The 18,967-nt window shown below is 35.1% G+C and overlaps 1 protein-coding gene across 2 annotated transcripts; it reads right to left on the reverse strand.

The window, feature by feature from the left end:
* Nucleotides 1–970: 970 nt before the first annotated feature.
* Nucleotides 971–12,014, reverse strand: LOC120073158 (RNA polymerase II C-terminal domain phosphatase-like 1). 2 transcript variants are annotated; one of them, XM_039025813.1, is made up of 13 exons: nucleotides 11,292–12,014; nucleotides 10,114–10,590; nucleotides 9,521–9,731; nucleotides 9,153–9,310; nucleotides 8,988–9,058; nucleotides 8,733–8,838; nucleotides 8,500–8,583; nucleotides 7,501–8,118; nucleotides 7,319–7,382; nucleotides 6,833–6,960; nucleotides 6,682–6,735; nucleotides 2,493–2,589; nucleotides 971–1,786 (listed from the first exon to the last, which is right to left on the reverse strand). In XM_039025813.1, the coding sequence occupies exons 1-13, from the start codon at nucleotides 11,565–11,567 to the stop codon at nucleotides 1,659–1,661; spliced, it is 2,472 nt and encodes an 823-aa protein (XP_038881741.1). In that variant the 5' UTR covers nucleotides 11,568–12,014; the 3' UTR covers nucleotides 971–1,658. The 2 variants fall into 2 exon arrangements, with proteins under 2 accessions (XP_038881741.1, XP_038881742.1); XM_039025814.1 differs by having other exon boundaries at nucleotides 7,501–8,070; nucleotides 11,292–12,012.
* Nucleotides 12,015–18,967: the final 6,953 nt, after the last annotated feature.

Consider the following 18,967-nt stretch of genomic DNA (forward strand, 5'->3'; position numbering starts at 1 on the left):
AAAGTGAGAAATATACCGCTAATTCATTAAAAATGTATGTATACAGTTATAAAAAAACAATATAGAGATTTGAATAAAATACTATATGGATATTTCAAATATAAAATTGGTAAAAAAATCTAAATATTTTATTGAGGTGAGGTAAATTCAAAAGTGGTTAAATATAATCTAAGGTAATAATAAAATATAGAGATTATGTTAACATCTACGAACAAGGCAAAGGCAAATCAAGAAAATTTGTGGTCATGTGCATGTCACATGAGTTGTTATAATTTTTATTTCTGGACAGTTTTGCTATTTTTTAAAATGAAACCTCAAATTTGTCATACCTCCTTTAATGTTCAATTTGTTTCTTCTCAAATAAAAATAAAATTGCAATTGCTTTAACTCTATCATCGAAATCTTAAATATTATTTAAAATCAGAAGAATGTGCTAAAGTAATCAAGTTCTCCATCTATCAAATCAGCACGATCTAAAAATAATTCATATAATAAGCGCACAACTTTGAAGAGAATAACAAATAATCGAAGGCACCGAAAAGACTCGTACAATTTATCAATCTACACAAAACCAATGCTATAAATATAAAGTCGATCAACCTAAAGTTCTGTTGAAATTAGAGAAATTTTTAAAAATATCAATTGTTTTATAAAGTTTGAGGATCCATTTAAAATCAATTTTCTAATGCTTAAAAACACTTAAAAAGGACATTCCAAACATACCTATAAAAATTATTACGATTTAACAAATTTGTCAACAAAGAACAATTCTAATAATCATTTATACGTCTGATACAAACTAAAACAATACTAAAGTTATGTTAAAAACAATCTTAAAATACTAAACTAAAACAATACTAAAATCCAAAGTTAATTGTCCGATTTTCTATCCCAAATATTGTTTAAAGAGAAAAAAGAAAAAAAAAACCCTTAAAATGGAATATTGAAGATTTTGGGTTCCATCTATAGATATTGTAATAAAAACCAGTCAGAAATGGTATTAAAAGAACTCAATATACAACTCTACCACCAACTACATTGTTCTTGAGCTTGGAACATCATCAATGGGGTGGGGGTAGGGGTTGGGGAGCCTAACTGTTAATTTAGATGTGGAAATAAAGGGTTAGTTTGTTATAATGTGAATAATGAGTCTGCAGATCAAGAAAACATTCCTGAATACCAGTAAATTTTCGACCTGAGCTCAATCAAATAAATATTAACACAAAAAATATAAAGAAAATAAAATAAAATTCTGATCGGCCAATCCCAAACATGTTGGAGTGAACAAGTTGCCAAAGGAGAGCATTGAGCATGAACAACAGCCTTCTGCCACCTTTTAAGAGCAAGGGCTTCAGCTTTAATGGGAGGAAAATTTCAACTAAAGCAGGCAGATATTCGTGGCTCATCTCGAAATCTCAACGTCGTCAAGGTAAAAGAGTTTGTGTTGCTGATATCAGAAGAAATTGAATGAAGGCACAAGGCTGATGATCTTGCAATTTGCCTCGTCTTGATCGAGACTAGCAAAGGCCAAGTATGTACCATTAGCCCAACATGCTGAGTCTTGATGGCCTTTTAACCTCAAATATCCTGAAACATGCTTTTACATGAGGGTCAACAAATATGGAGGTCATTCATGGAGCAGAAGCATTTATGGATATTTATTTAGTTTTTGGAAGATGCCCGTGGAAGTCCAGTTTCATTCGTTTTCCCGGTCCATTATCGCTAGGAAACTTGTTCATATCATTTGCAGATGTAGAGTCAGCCTTACAACGCGATACGTAAATGTCTGCGAAACATATTTTATATGTCAGCCAGATTCAACTTAGGAGCTCAATTTAATTTACATGCTCCTTAAAATAGCCTCCAAATAGAAAATGTTTGCTTATTTAAGCAAATAGCTATTGCAGCATAACCAGCCATTTCATACTTGGCATTTTAGTTCTAAGATCAAGCTTGCATTTCTAAACTCATACCACATGCCCAAATACAGCAGACCAACGCTATGAAAAAAAAACCCTTCCAAGGAAATAAAATAACAATGAATTTTACCCGGTTAATCTAAGATAAAAGCTAAGTTGTCTAGATTGAGCCAAATAGTTCATAATTTAGGAAATGATGCAACAAGTTATCTTGTTTTAAAATCATTATAAACAGAGTATTCTAGACAATAGTAGTAATATTCCAAACGACTGCAGAATATCTTGAACAAACAATATCTATATTCTAGATTGCTGCAGACAGCAAAATAAGGTATAGCGTAAACAATATATAGCAAAACATAAATGTTGTTTTAAAATCATTATAAACAGAGTATTCTAGACAATAACAATAGTATTAATATTCCAAACGACTGCAGAATGTCTTGAAGAAACAATATCTATATTCTAGATTGCTGCAGACAACAAAATAAGGTATAGCGTAAACAATATATAGCAGCAAAACATAAATGTTGTAAACACGTAATAGTAAGGGAAGAAAGATAGACTCCATACTAGCCAAATTCTTTATGGAACCTTCGGCAGCATGTCGCTGAGCATCCCTTCTTGTATTACCAATCCCTTCGCCAATTTTCTCTCCCACAAACCAAGCCTACAAAAGCAAGGAGCAGGGTTGCATGCTCTATAATCAGAACAAGTGGAGACATGCAGGTCTTAAAAATAGAAGAATGTGATATAAATAACCTGGGAAAAAAATACATGGAAACTTAAAGATTTAGGTTAAATTATAAAAAAATACGGCTCAACTTTGACATTTGTTCAGCAAATACTCCTATTTTTTCAAAAGTGACAAAATTACTTTACCATTTCAAAAATACTTTTGGAGTAGAAATCCTTTAAAATTTCAGGTTGAAATCGCGATTTGGAATGGGATAGTGTAAGCCCTCAATTTCTTTTCCCTCCACTTAGGTTTAAAGATCACTAAATAATCGTTGGAGTTAAGAATACTTAGTTGGAACGTATGATGGAAATTTGGAGGGTAAAATTTATGCTTTGGAGAAAACATTGGTACTTAGAAAAATTTGTAAGTGTTGGGAGTATGTGGTTGACTTAGGAGTGGAGTATGCATTGGACAAGAAGAGAAGAGAAGAAAAGTTTGGTCAAGGTTGGGATTCAAGAGTTGGAAGCATAGTAGGTTGAAGTCAGAATTTTGGCTAAGTGTTCAAACTATGTTTTGAGCTTAGAAAAACTTAAGGGCATGAGTTGGCCTAAAAGGAGCAAAATTTAGCTAAGTATTGGAAAGGAATGTTGGAAATATAGTAGAGCATTTAGAAGGGACAAATGTGCTTAAACACTTAGGAAAAAGAGGAACCATGCGTTGGAACCTTGGAAGTGAAAATTTTGGCTAAATGTTGGAAGTAAGGGTTGAACGCATAGCCACTAGAGAAGTGGAATTGTGACTAAGTGTTTAGTCTATGCTTTGGAAGGAGTTGGGAGACTTGGGAGAACCTCTAAGTGGTGAAATTAAGCATGCAAAACTTGGGGAGGAAAGGTTGAATGCATGATCTAGCAAGGAGAGTGAAGTTTTGACTATGTGTTGGAAATAAGAAATTCAACTCGTAGCATAGTTGAGTAGAACCCTAAAAGCACTATGTTGAACGCATATTAGGGAAAGAAGGGACTACCTTGGACACATGCTTGAACCAACCTAGACAATTAGGGTTGAGTTGAACACATGGTGTGTTCGAGGTAAGAATTTGGCTAAGTGTTGGATGGCTCGTTGGACACACACCCTAGTAGAGGCATGTTGGATGCATAGAAGATAGAAAATGGATAGTTAGATGCATACCCTGAGGAATGGGCACAATTGGACGCATGATGGATGTGGAATTAGGTTATGCATGCACTAGTTGGACCAAATTTCAAAGGATGAGGTGGCTAATTCCAAGGTGGACACCTTAGGAAGTTAAGTGGTAGCATAGCATGAATTTGACTGTGTCTCAAAGCTGGAGATGGACGTCCAAGGTGCAATGTGGAGCATGCGAAGTGTCGGATTGACACCTCAGAAGAAGCCATGCGTTGGACTATGCATGGAGTGGACACCTAAGTCTTGCATGCAAGTAGGAGGTGCCAAGAAGCCTTGTGTTGGACCTTGCATGGTGGTGACAAATGGAAGTGTAGGTGTCATGCGTTGGGCTCTTGGAGGAGATGACAAGGATGGCCTGAGATTGCCTATTAATACCCCTAAAGAGCCTCATTTCACCTCACAATTCAAAGTTCTCCCAAAGAAGACTCAAAAAGGAGGAGTGTTGGAGAGAATTAGGGTTCTAAGGGTAGGCCATGCCTTGGAGTGGTCCACCATGCATCCAACATGATGTTTAGGCATTGGAAAGAGCAGTCTCGGGGTCCAGGTTGAGCTGTCATGCGTCCAAACTGACCTAGGGAGAGCAACCATGCGTCTAACTAGTGCTAAGGAAGGCCACCTTACGGCCATCCTAGGTTGTTCCAAGGCCTAGTTTTACGTCTGCTGAAGTTGGTAAGCTAAGTTTAGGGCCAAGAAGGTATTCTAATGTTATTCTAGCCCTAAACATGAGATTCTAAGTTAAATTTGGGTCATTACAAGCTCGGCATCCAAGAAGGAACCAGGAAGTCAGAAGGCTTGGAAAGAGAGGAATTCTCACTGACGAACGGTGAGTGGTATTTCTTCAAACGTTTGCTGTGAAGTTCTATACATGTATATGCGTAGCTTGTATGGTGATAAAGAATACACCGCAGTGGATGGTCAGAGGGTCACAGGGCCTAGTTTGTGAGCCTGTGATGGAATCGCACGGGATGGTCAGCAGGCCATAAGGGCCTAGTTCCTGAGCTTGTGGCGGAATCTCATGGGATGGTCAGAGGGTTGTAGGGCCTAGATCCTAAGTCTGTGAGAAGAACTTCGTGCGGGATGGTCAGAGGACCAACGAGTCTAATTTCTGAGCCCACAAGAGGTGGATCTATGTGCACGTAGAAAGAGACATAAGGAGATATGTTTAATTGTCTACCATGTTTGTAGGGATAGTAAGAAACAAATACGTTCAAGCCTGAAGTTTGAATAGTAACCTCGTTGTGTTGATATGTTGTTATAGAGTCATTTGCTCTTAAGGGTTGAAAGAAACCATATAGTTTGTGTTACCACTAACTGGGCTTTTAGCTCATTCTTTTCTTTTATGTTCTTCCCAAGTAACGAAAGAGAAGAATTCCAGGGTACTGCTGAGGTCAAGGTTTGCCACACTACAACCACACTTTAGGACTTAAGTTTGTTGTGGTGAATTTTGCAGCTTAGGAGTTAAAGTTTCTAAGTTAGATCTAGAGTTGTATAAATATTATACTGGTTTGTAATCAAATAAGTTAAGCGAAAGAGTTTTTGTTGTATTTACCTGACTTTGAGATTAGTAAGCAAAACAGGTTCAAGTGGGTAGTAGGTATCACAAAAGGTGGTATCTGCCGTCCTCACACCTCAGGACAAAAGAGGTAAGCTCGGGAGGGGGTGTGACAGGTAGGGTGATAGAAATTGGGATCATCACATGCCATATTGTTCCAAGTCTCAATTTCCATCCGAAATTCTAAAGTTCAATGGTAATATCATAACTTTTAAAAGAATTGGGGTCTTTTTCAAAAACAAAGAGCAAAATTCGATGGTACTTTTCTAAAATTCAGCCAAAAATTTATCAGGATTAGCATCCTGTATTTTGGTGGAATTTACTTAACCTTGAGACGTTTATTTTGGTGGTATATAAGCCCCCTATTGAACAAGCAAAGGTCATCCAGTAATGAGACTTGGGTTATTAATAAATCCTAGAATTTCCGCATCTTTCCACTTCCTCAACTAGTCTTTCCAGATATGGCTAATCTTCTCCTTGATCTATTTCTCTTTCCTAGCCTATTCTTCTCTGGTCCTCAATATATTTTCACACTTTTACCACTAAGTTCTCCTTGCCATGAAGTCTTAGACTTTTATGCAGTAACACACTAATTTTTGGAAACTAATTTCTCGTTTTCCTTCCATCTAAGCACAGAAAGGTTCACAAACTCCACCAACTGCGTTACTGTAGAATCCTTTAGTTCTCACTCATGGAGTAACAACTTTTGCAAACATTATTCTCGAGCAATCCAGTTGCTTCTAAATAAGGCAACGTCTGAAATACACAACATTACCAAGGGAAAATCAGAAAACTCAATGTTGGGTTCACTGCCTAGTAGTGGAACCTTTTCATGATCATTAACAATCGGAAGGCTCTCTTTTAGCTTTTTAACTCAATAGTTAGTTTGATTGTGATATGGAGTAAATGTTCTCCTCCTTTTCATTACTGTATCTTTTCTTCTCTCCTCTCTAATTAGAGAATTCTTTTGTAGATCTCTCTAATGGAGACCTTGCACTTTTGTAATCCCATATCATCAATGAAATTATTTCTTCACAAAAAAAAAAGGGAAAAAAAAAACAAAATGAAAAGCACTGGTTTAGCTCTGGTCGGTGGGGGATTCCTCTTCCCCAGCCCTTGGGTTGTTTTTCTTCTGTGTCTTTAATACTATATTGTTTCTTATTAAAAAAAATGAAAAATAAAAGCAGAAAACTCTTATTCCAGTCATGTCGATAACTAGGCATTGAACTATCCAAAATATATTCCTCCTAGGGGAAAAAAAAAATCTACATTCTGATAAGAAATTTAAGAACCATAAAGAACATGAAGGTGAAAATCATAATTACCTCAACAGAAAACTGTAGATCTGTGCTGGGAACTAACCCCGGCTTAAATTCCACCTACAAGTTTTTTCAAGTCTCAAAGGACTGGCTGGAGAAGGGTGTAACAAATGCATAATTTACAACATCTATGATGATAAAAGTTGTCTCAGATTACCTTGGTGCCAAACTTCATTGCAATTTCCTGTAGAGCTCCAACAGGAGTTTCACTCCAGATGGAGCGTCCAGATTCAATGTCATTATCCCGACTTCTTGAAGATGATTGATTCATTGGAATCTCCTCACCTTTAAAATAGCAACATAGAATCTAGCATGAGCTCATTGAAATATAATAATAACCAATATGATAATTATTAACAAAATGCAAGTTAGAAAAACCAAAATAATGATTATCAAAGAGAAAATTCACCCTAGGGTAAAACGCATGGTTCATTCAGAGTACAGAAGGGTTTTATTCTTGTTTGAATGTAAATCAAAGAGAAAATGAAAGAGAGGGCCCCAAGTAGTAACAGACAGGCAAACTAATAATGAACCGAGCATTTAATATGAAAAGGAAAATCAGGAAGAGAGAAATAAAAACTAGAAAATTTTGAAGCCATAAAAATCAGAAAATGGACAAACAAGTGTGTTAAACATGGTTCACCTGAGAAAGCAGGATAGCTAGATGGCCTTCGATTTACTCTCACACGATCATCTCTATAAAAAGCCTGCATGCATGATTAGAAAAAACACTGAAATACAGTAGCTTTTCTCCTTGAAACAAAGGGGAGTCAATAGAGGGAAAACTTCATGGATAGAAAACAAGCCAAAACATAGTTTAATTACCTCTTTTGACAATCTCTGGTTTTCATGAGGAAATCTATCAGGTAGAATTGAATTGTCAACCTTGGGGAAAAATGAAGGATGATTAGACCTATGCTTCTCCCGCATCGGCATTGGTTCTGCATCTACAGGGAACTCTTTGCGTGCAGTCCGACTTAGTTGCCTCGGGCTCATTTCTTCTTCCATTGGAGACCAACTTCCACGTGATTGAGCACGTGGACCAGCAACCTGCTGTAATGGAGGGGGCCTCGCTGGAAATGCGGGTTCACTTGATAAACGCTCTCTTGTATCTTGCCCATGTTGCAATATAAGGAGTCTACGCCTTGTATCAGGATCTAATTCTGATTCTGGTACCTCGCCCTCCTCTCTAGCAGGAGAACTTTGTAAAGTTGGTTCAGATGGGGCCACATGAGCCACTGAGTTAACATGGGGAAGTTGCATGTTTGGAAAATATGGCATCGATGCCTGCTTTGGCGGAAGTGGAACAGCACCAGAAGCAGAAGGCATTGTATATTGAAGAGAAGACACTCGTGGATCTGCACTGATGATAGTTGAAGAACCCAAAAATGCATCCTGGGGAAGATGGAAGGAAGATGAATCCTTTTTCATGTGTATGTACAACTGCGTGTGCGCGATAGACAGAGATCTTAAATTGAAGTAATATGCAGGCACAATGACTAATTGATGCAGAGAGTTTACTAATTTCTTTATGTTTTGCTCACTCTTTAAGTTATTTGTAATTCTCGGACATCTATTCAGCATCATTTTTATTGAATAAAGTTGCAGAATTATTTCCACTCCACAAGTAACGATTGTTGGATGCAAATGTATAACGGTAACTTGAAAATTTAAGAATGAATTCATTTCCTCCTAAAATAATGTTATGCAATATATTATTACGTATATGCTAATGGCAGTTTACTTATGACCTAATTAGTACTCTGGTATATGCTAATGGCAGTTTACTTATGACCTCGATCAATGACCGTTCTTAGTCAGTACCTTCATTCTTCTGTCGACTTCCACGTCTGGTATACCATCAAAAGTTGGCATATCTTTGTTTCCATTAGAAACAGAGTATTCATCCTGAAAAACATATAAGGGAAAAGAATGAAGCATTTATCAAGTCAAGAAACAAAAGAAATAAAACTAAATTTGATTACAACATGACCTCATTATCAAACTAAATTTGATTATTTAGGGGAAAAAGAATTTGAGAAGGAATCCCGACTGACCTCTGAGACAAGATAGTTGCTCACATCAGGAGGAGAGGGAATATCGTTGACACCATCTTCATATGAAATATCAGAAATTTGTTGCAGTAGGACCTCATCAAATTCCCTGAAATCAGAGGAATGCCGCAATTAACAAAAGAAAACTGATGACATGCATGGCCATCTTCCAGAGCTAGAACCTTAATTTGCAAATATTAAGAATAAGCATGGTAGAATTCATGTCCATTTGAACTTTAGCAATCTTCTGAATCTTACTTGAAAAAACCACCTCTAACATTGCAGGCAACATTCCTTGCTACGCATAGAACAGGGATGGCATTATTTCCCTAAAAAAAAAAGGAAACATGAGATAAACCAGCGTTCCCTGATTTTTAAAGAAATCTTTCAAACTGAAATGTCAAAATGCAAATAAGAATATACTTCAGCGTTAGGGGCATAGTAAGGAGCAAATGCAGGGACAACATGTACTCGAGGTTGATCCTTTTCATCCCACACTTTCAAACGATCATCAATTACCAGAGCCATTTTTGGGTGGCAAAACCCATCTTGGAAGACATTGAACAATGACTTCCTAGAACCTAATGACATGGACCAAAAGAATATTATAAAAAAAAAATAACTTGAGAATCTTTAAAATGGGAGAAAAACTATAAAGCATGACTTTAAGCAGTTTCAGAATTATCTCCCTCATCAACAAACTGCCATGCTCTATAAGTCCCTCGGCAAAATGTTCTACTGGTTTGGGAAGGGATATTTTTCTTCTTTGGAATTGGCTTAAACTTACTAACCAGACTTGACACAAACAATGCGATCTAACAATTCTTTGGGATTTATCAAATTTGAATCCGGATCAAGGAGCCTCCACATCTCCAAAGCATAATCCCTTTCAGCCATTGTACACACATAGACCTCAAAACGCTTGCGGCCTCTTGCAGTCAAGTAGCTCCGAAGATCTTCCCATGCAGGTCTCAACCTCACGAGAACACTTGTATCACGAATCTATGGAATTACACCAGTAGTTGAGTCAATATAACTTTCATTCCATGATTTCACAAAATAGCTTAAAACTTTCATTGACATATTATTCTAAATGAAATATCATATAAAGAACTCATGCACCACTTAAATGAACCAATCTTGTCTCAGGCAACCAACATCAGTTTTGAATTACTTTCAATCATTACTGTCAATGATCCACAGACAAATTAGGAGACACATGAAAACGTAGAAAAAAAATATCCAACACAAGGATACTAGAAAAAAGAGCAATATGAATGTGCATGTGAACAATCGACGTGAAAAACAAGTGAAGTGTATAGTTTGGTAGTCCCTGCACAATCCTTGGAAACAAATAGATAACCTGCATTAAAAAACTAGTTACCTGGGGGTTGATACGAGTTAGAATGATATTTTTTTCATGCAACCGTATGAGTGGTCGAACAACAGGTTGATGGTTGTCAGACAATGCTTGAACAACCTCTGATTGACTTTTAATCACTTTTCCATTCTCTATAACCTGGTCATTTTCAGCATACTGTTTCAGAATTATCTTGTCGTCTTGATATCGCTTAACCTCTGCCAGCATGCCATTAGCACGCTGTGGGTCTACCTCACTGCTTATTTTCCGCTGCAGGGCTTCAATTCTATCCTCAAACGAGCGCATTGTATTTGCAACCACAAGTGTCTCATCAAGATCAAATACAATGCCAAGACATCTAAGATTCAGCATGTCAAGACAAGAATTGTAGAGTCCCATTGCAACATTGAAGCCCCAGAAACACGGATACTGTTTTTCATAATCTCTCGAATACATGGCTACCAAATGTAGCTCCTCCACTCCAAACATCATTATAGCAGTCTGTTTGAAACGAATCCAAATCATCAGATTTTGCAACACATCCATATCAAGAACAACAGACTGAGGAAGAATATGTCATCCCATTGACGAAAACTAAAATGGTATGCATTAAAGAAAGCAGGAACATTTCCAACTAGACAGAATAACAGAACCATAAGATTAGAAATTTGAAAAATCGACTCCAGGGGACAATCAAGTTCTCTCATGCTCTAACATCTACACCAATTTTCAGCTTATTGAAATAATAGTTTTAAATTTGCTTGCAGAACCAAATTCCAAGTTTAACACCATATTGATACTACCAGCAGCAGAATCTTCAAAATAATATCACCGGCCAGACATAGCGCAAGAAAACAGGAAGAAAGAAGCAAAGAACTGAACTTCCTATAAACCTACAGTCTAGGCGTTAGCTTTGCCCATCTTACAAATCCCATTTTCTTCAATTCGTTTAAACAAGCCATTTAGAAAGACTAGTAAGTTGAAAATGAACAAAATGTGAAAGCACCATTCTCAATTAAGGTGACAAAATTTTCTCAATATGATTGGAATGTTTCTATTATAATCCTTGTAAGATGAACAAAGTTCGCTTTAGTATTAAGATTTCGTTTTACTCGTTGGTTTTAATCTCTGTGCGTGTCTTACTTTGTTCTTACTTTTGTCTTTTGGTCTCCTTTCTTATATTCGAGGTTGTGTTTTTATACCTTATTCTCCATGATACACGAGGAATGCAAAAGATTGAGCGGCGTGTCCTGTGACTGCGAGGTCTTTGACTCCATTTTGAAGCAAATTCCAGAGGCTGCAATGGTATGAAGCACTGCAAGTGGTGGGCACCTCTCACTCGGTTGCGAGAAGTGACTTATTCGGATTTCCTTCACTTCGATGTTCTTGTAGCCATTCTTTTCTTCTGGGTAAATCTCTACCTCTCCCAGTAGCTCATCCCCATGGTAAACCACCGATTTATACATTCTTCCCTCCATTCTCCTTCCTCAATATTTTGCCTCCAGAAATTTCATCAAGTTTCTATATAATCAATCCCATGGGTTTCAATGATTTCCTTTCCAGACAATAAGAAAATTTTAAAAACATCATGATCGTCCAATGCTTTAGATGTGATCCAGTTTTCTTTTTTTTTTTTTCCTTTTTTTCCAAATTTAAAACATCGATCCGTCAAGAAACAACAGAACAAAACAAGATTCGGGTTCTTCTTTTTTCCATGATCGGAAAAAATTTAAGATCCTGATTGATGATGAATCAAAAAGAGAAAAAGAAAAGAAAAAAAAAACTTCAATCAACTCGATCTGTGGTTTGGAAAATCAATCTCTTATTTTATCTCGGTGGTGGTGGTAAAGATAATCCTAGGGCTGGTATTTTTTGGCGAGAAGGACTCATGAAACCCTAGATCCAGAAAGCGAAAGGTCAAAATTTCACACTCCTACTTCCCAAACATTAGACTCTTTAAATAATTAAATTTATTCATTAATAATCCAATAGACCTAATTAATATGCTTCGTTGTTTCATATTTCTTTTTATAGCTTTTTTTTTTCTCTTTCCTCTCAATTTCTATTTTCTACACTTAAACCATAATTGTTTGAGGCTTTGGTTTCTTTAAATTTTTTAGGGGCAAGTATTGTAATAAATTAGCTGACTCTGGGTCTAAATAAAAGAAAATAAAGCTATAGGGGTGGAATGTGAATTTTGTTGATCTGCTTTTATGGGGAGAGAATGATGGGGTTGTTTTAGTTCTATGTTTTATTAATTAAATAAATTTCGTTCTAGGTTAATGGGATACTAATGGTTTGATTTTATTGTTTGGAGAAAATGCATGGTTTTCTTTAAGAAATTAATAATAATCCAATTTATTTTCTTCATTAGGTTCCTTAAAAGTTTAATTAAAATATCATTTTGATTAGATAATTATTCAATTTTAACTATTTTTATATGGATAATTTTATGAAAATGATAATAAATAATGTTGTGTGGGAAATTCAGATCAAAGGTAAAAGCAATATAATGAAAAATATGATAACGGAAGCAATCAGCCCATAATTGCCCTGGCCAAGCCAACCATCGCAAACAAACTTATGTAATGTATATAATGTTGAAACAATCAGATAAATGGCCAAAATAAAATGAGCTTTTAGAAAAAATGAATTTTTTATTGTGAAAATTAATAGACTAATTTTGATATTATTTAAAATTTAAGAATTACAAAAACACACCTACCAAATCCCTATGAATATGTATTAAAAAAATTTAAATCTATTAAACTACTAAATCACCCTAGATTTCTCCTACATTTGAATTTTGAATATAAGTATTTTGAAGCAAAATAAAATAAAATATATCAAAATTAATTTTAATTCTTAAAAAATAATATCTAAAAATAATTATCATTAAGACAAAACTAGATCTACAAAATCTAAAAATGATAATTATAAATCAATAATTGAAAATATAAATGAAAAATTATATCTTTGAGTACCAACATAAAATATATTCAATTATAATTTAATTCAAAATTTAAGCTGAGACTAACCTGTATTCAAAATATCTATAGAATGAAATCAATCTCATATAAGTCCAACAAGTATAAATTAAAATTTATAAATATGTTGTCATACATACTTGCAATTTTTAATTTTCATTAGTATGAATCATGCAAATACTTTGTATTATATAGAATTTTCATCATATTTTGTCACAGTGTAATAGCTAAAAACTTGTCAACCAAAGTACAAATTGTATATTTCAAATGCCCCATTCATCTTTCATTCTAATCATTATCATTCGAAAATCTAACCAATTAATATAAAAAATAATTTGAAATCTTAATTAAAAAACACATTACATACCTATATGTTACCGGACATGGATTTTGGGTGTTGCATCCTTCCCTAAAGTAAGGCTTTAGGTAATGGGGTTGAAAATTTTGTGTCGAATAAATGTTGTCATGGTTTTGGCCTGATGGAGTAGAAGTCATATTTTGAAATTGTTTTAACACGGTCATCATTTAGGAAGATGACTAGGATGGAAAATTGTTGGTTGTTAGATCAACATAATTTTGAGATAGAGATTGAATTTAATAAAAAAATCTAGAGATCAACATGTATATAATATTTTGTTGAAAATATATTTTAAAAAAAAACCCGTTTAATCAAAAGATATAATTTTAAGTTTCAAACCTAAATCAAATCTATAACCAATATTATTTGTAAATATCTTTTTAAAACTACATTAAAAAAAGCATGTGATCTCGCAGTAGAAATTTGTAGAGATATGGAATAATCTAATTGTGGATCTCTCTTCAAATATTAGTGGTATATTTTAAAAAATGGACATCTTTCAAAATCACATTCATATCTTGGCCATTTACCAATTTATCTATAATGTTATTCCAAAGAAAATAAGGGGCCAAAGAAAAGATAAATTTGTAAAACCCACCAAAAGTCAAAAGTACGCCACGAGTAAAAAAAAAAAAAAACAACTATACCATTCTAATAAAAACATTTGATTTATGTATAAACAATTCTAATTATCATTTTAAAAATCAATATATATTATCATTTTAAAAATCAATGTGTATATTTATATATATACACACTTTTTTCCCTTAAGAAATATTTAAAAATATTTAATCGATATTTTTTATTTTTAATACAATAAAAAGTAGGGGTATTCAAAAAATCCAATAACCCGAAAAAATTGATCAATCCAACCCAAACCGGTGCGGTTTGGGTTGGATTATCAACTCATTTGGGTTGGGTTGGATTCAAATAAATGAAAATTTTATGGGTCGGGTTAGTTCATGGGTTCACCTAATATAACTCAAACCAACCCGAACCAACCCAAATTTATTATTAACTTAAAAAAAATATTTTTTTTGTTACTTATAACACAATTATTTATACATATATTGATTTAATTTTATTTAATTCCAATATTTTCTGAATAATTTATTTTTCAACAACTCTTAAAAGTAGTTTCTTTGCACCTTAGAAAGAAACTTTTTACTATATAAATTGAAATTGAGTAGTTAATCTTAATTCAATATATGAAAATAATTAAATTATATTTTTACATACTTACGTTTTGCTTCTTTTTAGAACAAAATTTTAAATAAATGACCTGATTAACCCGAACCAACCCAACCCAAATATTTCATGGTTGGGTTGGGTTGGGTTCATTTTTTAATAAGGGTTATTTGGGTTGAGGAAATTTATAACCCGAACAATTAGGTTGGGTTGGATTGGGTCTAAAAAGTCTTTCAACCCAACCCAACCCAACCCATGAACACTCCTAATAAAAAGTAGGTAAATCAAATTACAAATTACTTAGTTTCCTTACACATTCGTATGCTAAACAAGTTATGCTCGATTTGACATATAATTTATATTTTAAACAAAAAATAAATAAAAAAAGATTCTAATCTAGAGAATATCTACAACTATCTTGGTCTAGGATGAATAGTTAACATCAACTTTTAATAATTTGCTAAATCTGTAAAATGATAACTTGTAAAAATACAAATTATTATAGCATTTTTCTTAGAATAATGATGATAAATAAGCAAAATATGTGTTATAATACTAGGAATTCATGCTAAAAAAATATATTTGTGCTGAAGTACGTTTAAAATATTTTTTTACCGCATATCATGAGTTAATCTGCGCTGACGTACTATATTTTGCAGTTGATCGCAGGAATTATCCGCATGCGTCGAGCTCACATCCGAAGAAGAAGCAGTTGATCGCATGCTTTGGGATCTCTGATATAATCCTAATGGATATTCTGCCACAACTCATAATAATGACCATGATATCAGCGTGGACATTGCGGGATCCCTATAGTCATCACCAGGTAGCTCTATAAATAGAGCCTTGACGCCAATGTCAAAGGATTCTGGATTTTTTGTTTGAGAATTATGTGATCTCGAGCAAGAGTACGATTGAGCGTTCCTCTAAGAATCCTTCACTCCCAAAAACCACCTCCGACTCCCATTGGAACTTCACTGGAGAAAAAGCTTGAGAGGGTCTTCTCCACTCCATACCACCACGTTGTCACCAACAACCTTGACATTCCATTTGTTTAACGCAAGAGATTGCTAAGAAATGGCCTATCATCATTTTCTTCTTATCTTACTGTTGTGTTACATTATGTACTTAAGAAGTTAATCATTTTGTGAACAACACTTCTATTTTGATGTAGCTAACATAATGTCTACTCCCATTTTCTCTTCTATCTTTATCATCACTTTTGCACTTACCATGAGTAACTAATCTCAATGGGGTAAGGGGAAGTTTAATGCTATGAACTAAGTTGAGTCTTTAAGGGTCAATCCTGTTTACTTAGAGTATGACTATTTAAATACTTATTTATGATCACTCATTGAGTCAAGTAGCTATTCAACTGCTCAAAAGGGTAAGTAGTTGTGGATCTCACTAAGCAAAATAAGAGGTGTTTTTAGAGATAGAAACAACATTCATGCGTCATAAAGATATGACAAATGTGGCGAGTCACCGAGAAGTGTGCAATGAATGAATATTGCGAGCCTGGATTTCCCTTGAAGCTAAACTTAGGAACTAAGCATAGACTTCCCCCAAACCCTGCTTCTCCGTACATTTTTTTACACACATTAAAGCTATTGTCTGTCTAGATTTTCTCAGAATTAAACTCAAAGTGTTCACTGCCTGTTTAGAAAATTTCATCACGTAGTTTCTTTAATTGCATGATCTTTGACTCTACTACAATTACTTTAGTCCTATCGCATACACGTCCGAACGTTCATAGTTACAAATCCCTGAGTTTGACTTGGCTCACACCGAGAAACTTGTATTTTTTTTATACTTGAAAAATTATTTAGAAAAAAAAAACTTGTGATCAATGCATGATTAACTACAACTTGGCGCATAATTAGTTCAACGCATAGTAATTCTTTAACAATTTATGTTAACCGTATCGAACGTAACAAGTTTTTTGCACCGTTATTGGGGATTTGACAACTAATTGAGTATTTGGTTTGTGTTTTTATAGACACCCTCATGTATTGCTTGCTTTAGCAACAAAGCAAAAAATAGTATATAAGTACAAATACTGAACCTCAATTCAATATTGACCTTGACATTGAGCGAGCCTTTCGTCACAGAGCAAGACAAAATAGAAATAGAAGAAGAAGGAATATGGCAAACAACTAGAACAACAACCAGGCCGGAGAAAATGGAGTTCATGGGCATGAACAGAAGAACCCTATCATGTTGGCTGTCAATTGCGAAATTTCAATGCAGAACTATACAGCCCCGAACCTATAAGATTTCTCGTCGGATATCATGCGGCTAACCATTGATGAAAATGTGAGATTTGAGATCAAGCCAATCATGTTGCAGATGATCCAGACTGCAAGGCAGTTTTGGAAAGGGCGGCGGGAGAAGATTCTCATGCCCATATGATTAGTTTTGTGGAATTGTACAACACTTTTTCTATTCCAGGCGTGATGCTGGAAGGGATCCAGCTTTCGCTCTTTCCTTACACTTTTTAAGATGAGGGCAAACAACGGGCATATTCTTTAAAACTTAATGAGATCGTGTCATGGGACCAGTTGTTCAAGAAATTTATGAAGAAGTTCTTTCCACCAATCATCAACGAAGCTGCTCACTAGGAGTGAGCTTTTGAAGCAATTAAGGGCTCCAAAGATAGAAATATTTTTTCATTTTTGGAAAAGTAAATGCAGACTCGACTAACTCTACAAAAACAAAGACTCAGACTTATGAGATAAAGATGAGTAATGTTCAGAATTAAAGGGAGAGCTAAGGGAAAAAGCACGATGAGGCTTGGTAACCTCCAACTCTTTTACTTTAGGCTCCCCGAAATGAAGCACGGGCTCATACTCAACCTCACTAACTTGTTCTTGGCATGGCAGAGGATTAACATCTTCATCATCATTGGTCCAGGGAAATTCCTCAATAAGATATGCCTCGGTGCCACAGACGATGAGAAGCTTTGAATGATTCTCCAATGTCAGCATGGAATGTGCAAGATGAGGGATAAAATGGACCTCAACTAGTAGGGGTGCTTAAGTCTCCAGGCGAGACTCAATAGACTCCTGCTCACAATGAGAAAAACCATAAGCAAGTTCACACATTAAAGAATCCTACGTCTTACCATGGCCAGAAGTTTGAGGAATCGACAGCTCAACTTGATGATCGACGCTAGTCACTTCACTGCTCAGTTCGATATGATTAGAAGATGGTTCCATCCAAGACTCTCGAGTCTCCCAACTGATTTAGTAATCTAAGCAACAAGGTCACTCAGATTCTAAAATTGAGTTATAACTTCAGATCCATAGAAGCTATCCTGTTGGAAACTCAAGGATTTTTTATGACTAAAGGAGGGTTCCTACACAATCTTACAAGATTTGTTAGAAAGCTCCTTAACCAATTCTTCTAAAGAAATATCTGAAGTAGAGAAAGAGGCATGCATCGATAATGGAGTTTGGCTATGTTGGGATTGATGTCTTAAATCTCTTGTATTCTCGTAGTTTGTAAACATTGTATAAACAAATTGTTATTAATAAAATAATTGTTATTTTATGAGCATACATTCAATTCAATAGATTAAGATCCTAGGTTATTTTATGTAATTTAAACAAGTATATAGATGTTCGAGTTTGTGCCCTAAAGTCTCATGTCTTATAGTTTGTAAACAACTTTGTAAGAAAATTTGTGATGTATAATATATATGATATTTACTTCACTTTTTGACTTTGCACATTTAGATGTTTTTTATTTTACCACAAACCAATAAACTTAATATCTCTGGTTCTCTTTATGTAACTTAAGCATGTATGTAGTGACATACAAGTAGATCATGTCTTAAGTGAGAACCAAAATAGTCTGTAATATATGGATATAGGAGGGAAACTTTATCCTGGTAACACTACGGATGCGGCCCGCTTTGTGGAATTTTACGAGTGTTGTGATTTATCACAGATGGTCTGATCCTGATCATTCGTGTAATGGACATGCGAGCGGGGGCATCTTATACAAAGGGTTTGTATAAGACCTGACCTCGAAGTGTTAATGTCTCGTTACATAACTCTATTCATGACTGAGACTTCACTTCACTAGAATGACCATAGGTAACATGACCTCAATCCTGAGTAAGTTGGGAACTCTTGCCATTGAGGGCAGTCCTTTGATTTGCATGGGTGCGAGTGGCCAAAGCGCCGACTCAAATCTACCACTTTGGGGATACGTCCGATTTGGGAGCTGGGAACTCAGCTTCACAAGATGGAGTTCACTCCTTCCCCGAAGTAGGGGTAAGTAGATAGATTGCTCTCTAATCCTGGGGCTTGAACAATGTGGTGCCACACACTTTCTCATG

The sequence above is a fragment of the Benincasa hispida genome, chromosome 3 (assembly GCF_009727055.1).
Source record: "Benincasa hispida cultivar B227 chromosome 3, ASM972705v1, whole genome shotgun sequence".
Lineage (NCBI taxonomy): Eukaryota > Viridiplantae > Streptophyta > Magnoliopsida > Cucurbitales > Cucurbitaceae > Benincasa > Benincasa hispida.

Excerpts from the sequence above, each read along its gene's own strand:
- LOC120073158 (XM_039025813.1), bottom strand. The coding sequence starts at position 11,567 with ATGGAGGGAAGAATGTATAAATCGGTGGTTTACCATGGGGATGAGCTA. Across the intron at positions 9,059-9,152 it reads ACTATGCCCCTAACGCTGAA|GGAAATAATGCCATCCCTGT; the intron begins GTATATTCTTAT and ends TTTTTTTTTTAG. Across the intron at positions 6,961-7,318 it reads TAGCTATCCTGCTTTCTCAG|GTGAGGAGATTCCAATGAAT; the intron begins GTGAACCATGTT and ends GCTATTTTAAAG.